The following is an 11,091-nucleotide window of genomic DNA, read 5'->3' as shown; positions in this document are numbered from 1 at the left end:
AGTGAAAGCACCGCCAGCATTCAAAAGTGACCAAAACATCAGCCAGGAAGCATAAGAACTGAGAAGTGGTCTGTGGTCACCACCTGCCGAACCACTCCTTTATTGGGGGTGTCTTGCTAATTGCCTATAATTTCCACCTGTTGTCTATTCCATTTGCACAACAGCATGTGAAATGTATTATCAATCAGTGTTGCTTCCTAAGTGGACAGTTTGATTTCACAGAAGTGTAATTGACTTGGAGTTACATTGTGTTGTTTAAGTGCTCCCTTTATTTTTTTGAGCAGTGTATATTAGGTTTCTTTCCAAAACAGATCAAAATGATGCAGTGTGTTGTGTTGAACAGTGCTTTCCCAATCAGATTGTCATTCCTTTTAAATGTGGTGTTCTATGGCATGCCAGAGACAAACCTCTCAAAGACAAAACGCCAACAATATGATCATAATGTACATTGAAATATGATAGTTAATAAACGTGACAGACAATATATGGTCATCAAGAAGGCATGTTGTTTAATACAACTATCATCCCGTAATATTTCGATGAAACACTGCCTCGAGTAAAAGGCGAAAGGCTTGTTCATGTCTGAAGAGAAAATAAACCCGAGTAAGTAAATTGTTGGCTTAAGTTTTGTTTAACTATAGGTGAAAATGATTCAATAACACATGGCTTCATTTTTTTATCTCAATTGTAACATTGCTTTATAACCTTCATGCAAGACGTACGTAAAACTCGGGCCCTTGAAATGCCTTTCAGGGTTCTGTGCTGACTCGATGCTTGATGGCATTCTGCACAATTTCATATTTTACTAAAGCCTTTTCACAAAGCTACGAAACTAGAACGCCGGCACCGCCTTTAGACGCGCTCCCTTCGCCCCCATTGGAGGACGCTGCAGATTTGCCCTGGCCTTCCTCCCCTTCTCCCACCAATCGGATGTTGTATTTTTCCCGGTACTCTGTGAGCTCCCGGCCTTTCGACTGCATCTGTGTGTTGAGGGATTCTACAATCTTTGAGATCTGTAAGGAAATGAGAGAAGGGAAAGCAGATAGTTAAATCATGTGTGACCAGTAGTGATTTATTTGTATAGGATTGTACTGCAACAACCTATAGCCTTGGTAGTAAAGTGTGTTAGAGGGAAGACGCACCATAACGAAAATCAGTCTGGCGCAATAGATTAGCTGCTGGGTGTCAACGAACAGTAACAATTCAACATGTAGAAGAATCGTTAAGAAATGAAAAGAGAATGACGCCCAATATTCTGGTCAGAGGCGATAGGATGGTCACTTGCTGTTTAAGTACACTCGGCCATCAGTTTCTCAAGTCTGTTTCCTCTTAAAAACACTTCCAAGCGAGTTTACCTCACCAGTCAGACTACAGCCATAGGCCACCACACCACGTACATATTGACATATTCATAGCATCTTACCATCAATCACAATTATTTTGGAATGCCCATTTTACACCAGCACTTTTCACAAAGTGTTTTACAGTAACCAGAATTATACCGGAAAGAGCAAGCAAATCAGAATAAAAATGTTACCTGTTCTTTATTGCTTTCCAGAGCTGGTAAGACTTCTTTAACCGTCCTCTCCACGAGCACCCCACCCACCAGCCGGAAGCACTTCCTTGTTGGGTCTACGTCTTTTAGGGTCTCAATGACTAGGCTGAGAGAAAAGAGGGAAGTTGTAAAAGGAAAGTAACAAGGGTGAATCTTATCCTCTTTCTCAATACACATGGGAAGAGAAGATGAGGTTCCTCCCCTCATACCTTCTCCTCCAATGTATGTTGCGAGGGAGGTGAGGAGAGAGGACTCCAGGGAAGACTTGAGATTCACCCCAAGTCTCAGAATCTTTCATCTCTAACACCTTAGACTGAACAATGATTATGCCTCTTTGTGGTTAAGTCCACTAAGGTGAACAGTGAGTGAAATAGGAGTGTTAATAGTAAAATGTCAGAAGTAAGCATAGCCGTGGGAAGTAGGGGGTGCTGCAGCAACCCCGGAAAAATCTGAATAAAGTATATTTTATTTTTGAAATAAGATTTTTGCACAGAAGTAGCGCACTTGGCCTTTAGTAAACTCAGCAAAAAAAGTAACGTCCCCTTTTCAGGACCCGTCTTTCAAAGATAATTCATAAAAATCCAAATAACTTCACAGATCTTCATTGTAAAGGGTTTAAACACTATTTCCCATGCTTGTTCAATGAACCATAAACAATTAATGAACATGCACCTGTGGAACGGTCGTTAAGACACTAACAGCTTACAGACGGTAGGCAATTAAGGTCACAGTTATGAAAACTTAGGACACTAAAGAGGCCTTTCTACTGACTCTGAAAAACATCAAAAGAAAGATGCCCAGGGTCCCTGCTCATCTGCATGAACGTGCCTTAGGCATGCTGCAAGGAGGTATGAGGACTGCAGATGTGGCCAGAGCAATAAATTGCAATGTCCGTACTGTGAGATGCCTAAGACAGCGCTACAGAGAGACAGGATGGACAGCTGATCGTCCTCACAGTGGCAGACCACGTGTAACAACACCTGCACAGGATCGGTACATCACACCTGCGGGACAAGTACAGGATGGCAACAACAACTGCCCGAGTTACACCAGGAATGCACAATCCCTCCATCAGTGCTCAGACTGTCCGCAATAGGCTAAGAGAGGCTGGACTGAGGGCTTGTAAGGCAGGTCCTCACCAGACATCACCGGCAACAACGTCGCCTATGGGCACAAACACACCGTCGCTGGACCAGACAGGACTGGCAAAAAGTGCTCTTCACTGACGAGTTGCGGTTTTGTCTCACCAGGGGTGATGGTCGGAATCGCGTTTATCGTCGAAGGAATGAGCGTTACACCGAGGCCTGTACTCTGGAGCGGGATTGATTTGGAGGTGGAGGGTCCGTCATGGTCTGGGGCGGTGTGTCACAGCATCATCAGACTGAGCTTGTTCTCATTGCAGGCAATCTCAACGCTGTTCGTTACAGGGAAGACATCCTCCTTCCTCATGTGGTACCCTTCCTGCAGGCTCATCCTGAAATGACCCTCCAGCATGACAATGCCACCAGCCATACTGCTTGTTCTGTGAGAGATTTCCTGCAAGACAGGAATGTCAATGTTCTGCCATGGCCAGCGAAGAGCCCGGATCTCAATCCCATTGAGCACGTCTGGGACCTGTTGGATCAGAGGGTGAGGGCTAGGGCCATTCCCCCCCAGAAATGTCCGAGAACTTGCAGGTGCCTTGGTGGAAGAGTGGGGTAACATCTCACAGCCGGAACTGGTAAATTTGGTGCAGTCCATGAGGAGGAGATGCACTGCAGTACTTAATGCAGCTGGTAGCCACACCAGATACTGACTGTTACTTTTGATTTTGACCCCCCCTTTGTTCAGGGACATTATTCCATTTCTGTTAGTCACATGTCTGTGGAACTTGTTCAGTTTATGTCTCAGTTGTTGAATCTGGTTTTGTCCATACAAATATTTACACAAGTTTACTGAAAATACACGCAGTTGACAGTGAGAGAACATTTCCTTTTTTGCTGAGTTTAGTATTAGCGGACCGATATAGACCTCTGTAGCAGGAAAGACTGTACACCTGGTGACAGTGTCAGCGTGCATGCGCTCGGCCCGCCACAGGAGTCACTAGAGTGCGATGGGACAAGGACATCCCTGCCGGCCAAACCCTCCCCTAACCCGGACGACGCTGGGCCAATTGCGCGCTGCCCCATGGGTCTCCCGTTCACGGTCAGCTGCGACAGAGCCTGGACTCGAACCAGGATCTCTAGTGGCACTGCTAGCAACTGCGATGCAGTGCCTTAGACCACTGCGCCACCGGGGAGTTGAATGCATGTCATTCTAATGGTATCCAGAATTAACAAAACCCTGTCCACAAACATTTACATCAAAAGATGCAAAGTTATGGGCAAAGACAAAACATCAAATAACATGGAAAACAACCACTTTTTGTGCAGTATTAAATTTACCATCCTTACAAACCACTTAATGTAAATGTACATCACTGTATTGTACATAGGCTGGTCATCTAGGAAGGAAAACAATGCACAATACAGTAATTGAGCACATTGCTACAGAGGTCTACAGTGGTTTGTGATGCTGTGGCTCAGTTGGTAGAGCATGGCGTTTACAATGCTAGGGTTGTGGGTTGGATTCCCACGGGGGGGACAAGTATGAAAACGTATGCACGCATGTAAGGCGCTGTGGATAAGAGCATCTACTAAAATGGAAATGGAATGAATACACCATTTCAGTTCACATAGAAATAAGTAGTATTTGCTAAGTATTTCAAGAAACTAGAAAAAAAGTACTTTGTTATGTTCCCAAGTATTACCAGATTAACTGTTTTGCACAGATAATTATCAGACTTAAGCTACAAATGCTGGTAAACACTGAAATAAGTTATATATTTGATTATTTTTTTAAACACTAAAGTAGTGTACTGGGCCTTTACTAGTCCTGTATTAGGGACCGATATAGATATCTTAAGCGCAGGAATTTTTTTGTCCCCCCCCCTCCCCCAAAACTACTTCCCGTGGCTATGCAAGTAAGAGAAAGAACTAAAACTGTGAGTAGCTGCTGAAGCAAGTCACACTAACTAGAGCTAGTTACCTATGCTCATTGATCTCCATCTCCAACTCTGCAGCCTTGGAGGCCATGCTGCGCTGCTCCGAGCGCATCCTCTGGAATGCAGCCACGACCTGTCAGACACATCGAATACATAAAATCAAACATTCACTCATAATAATAAAATGCCATTAAGCAGACAATTTAGTCAAATGACTTACATTTTATTTGGCGACCTACGGTTAAGAGCATTGGGCCAGTAACCGAAAGGTCGCTGGTTTGAATCTGAGCCGACTAGGTGGAAAATCTGTCCATCTGCCCTTCAGCAAGGCACTTAACACTAATTTCTCTGGATAACAGCGTCTGCTAAATGACAAAATAAACTAAATGGAAGGCAACAAGTTTAGTCAGTGTAAAAACTCTTACAGTAGTGCACGCCATACATTTTCGTACGGGGGTCCCTAGCGGGAATCGAACCCACGACCCTAGCCTTGCAAGCACCATGCTCTACCAGCCACGATACACACAGATTTCTGAACTTACATTAGACTGAACAAATTTCCAAAGAGCCTCATTATAAAGGCCTACCTGGAATAGGAAATATCATTAGACCATGTGTTGATTCGCTATGAGTAAATGCAATAGCTAGTAGTTTTTGTCATTTTTAAAACTGACTGCATTAGTTACTAATGCTGTTTTGTGTCTGACACTGCAGGACTCCAGACTGCAACCATTTAGTCGCATTAAGTGACCCTTGTACTCGGTGCGAGCTGCACATTCTACATGGTCACCTCACTCAAAACGACCCATTTTTTCAGAGGCTAAAACCATGACTTGGGTCAAACTAAAAGTACATTATACTCATGACTCCTGTAATGAAAGTGTCTGCCTGCCCAGGTGCCTGTATCACTGGGGCCCTGCTGCGGTGTAGAGCGAGCCACTTAAAGTGTTCTGATTGTATAACATTTTAAAATCTGCGGGGGAAAACACAGCTATCCTGTTGTCACAGTTAAAAGAGAAGGTTCTCAGCTTTCTGTAGGTCTTATTTCTCAACTCAACATTTTTTAGTCAATAGTAACTATTTTACCATTTTCATTTCATATGCCTTTGATACACGGAGCGCACGAAAAGCGCATTGGCCATTGCGATTGCATAGGACTCATTTCAGTTGTAGGCTACAACTGCAATGTTGTTTTGGACATTACAATTTACAGTTCGATTAATACATGGCTACTAGCAGTAGGTATTATATGTAGAGCTAGTGCTCTACACTGCCTTCAGAAAGTATTCATACCCCTTGACTTAACCCACATTGTTGTTAGCCTAAATTCAAAATGATTACATTTTATATATTTTTTAATCACCCATCTACACACAATACCCCATAATGACAAAGTGAAAACATGTTTTATAAATGTTAACTGATTTATTGAAAATGAAATGTAGAAATCTCATTTACATGACAGTATTCATACATGTTAGCATCACCTTTGGCAGTGATTACAGCTGTGAGTCTTGCTGCGTCTCTAAGAGCTTTGCACACCTGGATTGTACAATATTGGCTATATATATATATATATATATATATATATATATATATATATATATATATATTATTATTTTTTTTTATTCTTCAAGCTCAGTCAAGTTGGTTGTTGATCACTGCTAGACAGCCATCTTCAATTCTTGCCATAGATTTTCAAGTAGATTTAAGTCAAAACTGTAATGGCTCTCGAACCTTCAATGTTGTCTTGGTAAGCAACTCCAGTGTAGATTTGGCCTTATGTTTAAGGTTTTTGTCCTGCTGAAAGGTGAATTTGTCTCCCAGTGTCTGGTGGAAAGCAGACAACCAGGTTTTCCTCTGATTTTACATGTGCTTTCCTTAGCTAAAACCTCCCTGGTTTTTGCGGTTGAATCTGTATTTGAAATTCACTGACCTTACAGATGTGTGGGGTACAAAGATTAGGTAGTCACACTATTATTGCACAGAAAGTCCATGCAACTTAAGCACATTTTTACTCCTGAATTTATTTAGACTTGCAAAAACAAAAAAGGGATTGAACATTTAGACTCAAGACATTTCAGATTCATTTTTTGTTACCGGTAATTCATAAAAATGTAGAAAAACTTAATTCCACAGGAGGCCTCCTGAGGTAAATGTAATTTCTGTTGTTTATTTATAATAGATTTGCATACATTTCTACAAACGTGTTTTTGCTTTGTCATTATAGGGTATTGTGTGTAGATTTTTTAAATCCATTTTAGAATAAGGCTGTAACGTAAAAAAGATCATGGAATTCATTACGCTACTTGCTATGGGCGTCACAACTGACATTTGGACCAGCAATGTCAGCCCCATGAGTCTGACAGCACAGTGGGTCGACGAGGATTTCGAAATGAGAAAAGCCGGATTGCATGCTCAAGAATGTGCTGGTTCTCATACCGCTGCTGCCAATTCAATGACATTTGGGAACATGTTTGAAACCTGGAAACATGAACACACTCCTAGCTCCATTCGAACAACTGACTGGAGAAATAAGCTCATCAACTGCGTCTGCAGCAGACGTGATACCCTCTGTCATGGCATTGAAAAGCCTGCTCAATAAAACTAATTGACAGACAGTGGGGTTAAAACTTACAAAAGTATGAGACTGAACAAGCAAGTCGGTGGTATTCTCTCTGAGCCTCTTTACTGTGTCACCACCATGCTCGATGCTAGGTACAAGGACCGCTACTTTGATGCAGACAAGAAACAGGGTTTACGTGAAATGTTAGACACAGCTGGACAAGATGGAAACGGACACGGTGACAGTGCCCACCGAGGAAGAGAGGCCACAGACAGACAGAGCTGAAACTTCACTGCTTGACATGTATGATGAAATCCTGGTTGAGAATGAACAAATGAAGAAACGAAACAGCACAGCAAGTAAGTGAAAGAAATAGGTTTTGATTATGTTTTACTGGTAATGGGGACATGTGTAAATGCCAACAAAATAACTTTTTGGTCGGTGTGGTGTGTGTAACCTTTATTTAACTAGGCAAGTCAGTTAATAACAAATTCTTATTTACAATGACGGCCTACCCCGGCAACGCTGGGCCAATTGTGCACCGCCCTATGGGACTCCCAATCATGGCCGGATGTGATGCAGCCTGGATTCGAACCAGGGACTGTAGTAATGCCTCTTGCACTGAGATGCAGTGCCTTACACCGCTGCGTCCGTGTGTGTGTTTGTGTTAGCTATTTAACTGTACTAGAATGCTTAAAAGGCAGCTAAAATGTAAAATATCTATTGTTTTTTTTTGGCAAGGAAAATAATCGGATATTGTATCAGCCAAACATGCAACATCGGTGCATCCCTATTCACTATATATACACAAAAGTATGTGGACACCCCTTCAAATTAGTGTATTCAGTTATTTCAGTCACACCCATTGTTGACAGGTGTATAAAAATCGAGCACACAGCCATGAAATCTCCATAGACAAACAATGGCAGTATAATGGCCTTACTGAAGAGCTCAGTGACTTTGAACGTAGCACCGTCATAGGAAGCCACCTTTCCAACAAGTCAGTGAGTCAAATTTCTGCCCTGCTAGAGCTGCCCCGGTCAACTTTAAGTGCTGTTACTGTGAAGTGGAAACATCTAGGAGCAACAACAGAGGTCCATACACAAAGCAAGGTCCATACAGAAATGGTTTGTTGAGATCAGTGTAGAAGAACTTGACTAGCCTACACAGAGACCTGACCTCAACCTTTAGGATGAATTGGAACGTCGACTGCGAGCCAGGCCTAATCAGTGCCCGACCTCACTAATGATTTTTAAAAATATATATAAATAATATATAATTCCCTGCCGTCAAAATTAGCTAAATATAGTCCTCTATCCATCGTTGTTGGAATTTTCCATGCTCCCTGACTGTCTAGTGATTATTAGTGAGGTGGACAGTCAAGCAACTCTATGAATATAGGTCCATTATCATTTCTACAGTTTCGATTTGGTTTTGGCCGGATTGGACCCCTTGCTGGCTGGAACCCTCCCACGGGCTGTATGTTTGATACCCCTGCGGTAAAGCTTACCCCATTGTATTTGGGACATGACAAATAAAAATGTATTTGATGTAGTGGGCGCAACATTTAGTAACCGCAATCCTCAGATAGACAATATTGAAATCATTTGCTGGTGCCACCAAATAAAAAAAATGTGTGGCACCTGGGGAAAATGTTAGTCTGGAGCCATACACTGGTTGACAAGATAGAGGGACGCACTAACAGTGACAGGCAGAAATAGCATCTTATCTGCTCGAGAGCACAACCATTCCCTTTTTCAGGCATTCTCACTGAAGTTCGTATGGCTAAGCTAAATCCAGAGAAACCTAGTCAGACTGACAGATTGCAGTTAGCTAACATTATTATTAACCCAATGTCAAGAGATATTATTGTGAATCAATACGACCTATAACGTCAGCATATTTTCTTCTAAATTATGAAACCTCAGTTGAGGAACACGCGAGTAGGAAGCAGACCATGGTGAGGGAGCGAGTTAACGTTAGCTAACGTTACTGTTAGCGTTAACTAGCTGGATGCGTGACTGACAAATCCGGGTTTGTATCGCAGTCCATAACGATTAAAAAGCATTTGCTAACAAATCATGAATATTCTGATAAGGAGTGACGATACCTGCTCGGCCGACGGCCCTGACTGTTTCCCCCCGGTACTGTTGCTGGGTTTGCTAACCGTGCTGCTACTGTTGGCTGCCATCTTGGAAAGGTGCCGCTGCTAGTGGGCTGAGGGCCCAAACTCGTCACTAGTTACCACAGCCACAAATGCTAAACCCCGCCTATTTCTAAAATGTCTCTTCTTAAATCAGATTTTAAATCTAACCCTAACCTTCCCCACACTGTTAACCTTATACCAAATCCTAATCTTAAACTAAGACCAAAAAGCTAATTTTGTTTTCATAAATTTTTACGATATATCCTATTTTAACTTTGTGACTGTAATAGCTAGTGACAACCAAGTTAACCATATTGAGCTGTCTAATGTGATTGCCTGTTAGGAATGAGGACTAGATGGCCGAAGCAGACGCTTCTTCTTCAATGGGGTTTAACGGTGGTTGGCTTCCAATAAATGTTGCGTTACTGCCACATACTTGACTGGAGTATAACTCCCTTATACTTCGCTTAAAAAAAAAAGTTTAACAAAAAAATATACAAAAAAAGAAAATTCAACAAATACCCTACCATCTTACACTACACTCACAACAAAATTATAATAAATACCATACTCCACTATTTAAATGTATTTAGTTATACTTCAGGCCAACAGCCTGAAAGAATGGGACACCACCACATAAGTAACTGCAATCCTCAGATGTAACTCTTCTGATGTCAAGTCTCGCACACCCAAATACCTCTCTGACGCTGCCACCACAACCTCGATGTTCTGCGACTTACGTTCTATCCCTGCTGTACAGTTGATAACCATTACTATAAATGCCAAAAATCCAATCTTACTGAAACATATATCACTTGTTGGTTTATCCCTCTGTATTGGTACAGATCTACTACTCACACCACTCCTCTCGGGATCCCTCTCCCTTGATCCATTTCCTCTACTTGCTTCACTGCCTCAGCATATGACAACTTCTGCACTACTCTAACCCTGGAAACCTCAACCTGCCTCTCTTGCACGGGACATTTCTGATCCCCAGCCCCATGGTCATACCTACAATTAACACATACCCCTACTTTCCCCAATGCTACACATTCCTTTGTCTCATGCCTTTTGTTGGTCAATTTCTTCAACAGATGATCAGGTCTATATAATTATCAAACGTATATATATTGGTAGTAGAAAGGAAATACAGACTCTTTGTTTAAGTATTACAATTATCCTTTAGTAATACAATTGTAGGCAGAAGTTGGTACAGAGTACAGTATATGATAGCTCTCCACAGGTTCTGCAAAGTGTCTAAGACATCCTGTAACTTATACAGCCTCCCCAGTCCCCCTTGCGTGACTTTCCCTGGCAAAAACATTATAATAAATCTAACCTCCCCCTGACAGCAGCAACTATCTTATCAGCAATTAAAAGCTCAGAAGTGGGTTTGACCGAAACTTGACCTTTCATCACAAGTATGGGGTCATAACAAGGTGAACGAGTCTAAGCATCTTCTGACAGATGGCTGTTTTCATCAGGCCTGCGACAGCCTTGTGTTGTCAGAAAACCAGTCGTATTCTCAGAACCTCAGACAGCCACGGTGGGGCCCAGACAGGAGGAGTATGAGTGTAGGCGCTTTCAGCCTTCTGATAGTGTCTGAAGGGCACAACACTCAAAACAGATGTTAACACACACACACAGAGGTCTCCTAAGAGGAGACCTTACAGATTATCATAACACAATTTATTAACCCTTTAGAAGGAATGAGGCCTTTGTTTAACCCCTTCACCTTCTGCACACTTCTCACACCTAGGAACCTCGCTCCTACACACTACTGCCACATGCCCATAAGCTTG

The 11,091-nt window shown here is 42.3% G+C and overlaps 1 protein-coding gene across 1 annotated transcript; it reads right to left on the bottom strand.

Moving 5' to 3' along the window:
* Positions 1-257: 257 nt before the first annotated feature.
* On the bottom strand, positions 258-9,348 carry pfd2 (Prefoldin subunit 2). The gene is given in 4 exon segments (NM_001141000.2): positions 258-1,013; positions 1,538-1,661; positions 4,622-4,710; positions 9,254-9,348. Coding segments are annotated over 4 exon segments (483 nt in total). The 5' UTR covers positions 9,335-9,348; the 3' UTR covers positions 258-824.
* Between the last annotated feature and the right edge of the window lie 1,743 nt (positions 9,349-11,091).

Source organism: Salmo salar, chromosome 07, assembly GCF_965601325.2.
Source record: "Salmo salar chromosome 07, fSalSal1, whole genome shotgun sequence".
In the NCBI taxonomy this organism is placed as follows: Eukaryota; Metazoa; Chordata; class Actinopteri; order Salmoniformes; family Salmonidae; genus Salmo; species Salmo salar.
Note: the sequence above shows the minus strand (reverse complement) of the source record. Positions and strands in the feature narration are given on the sequence as shown.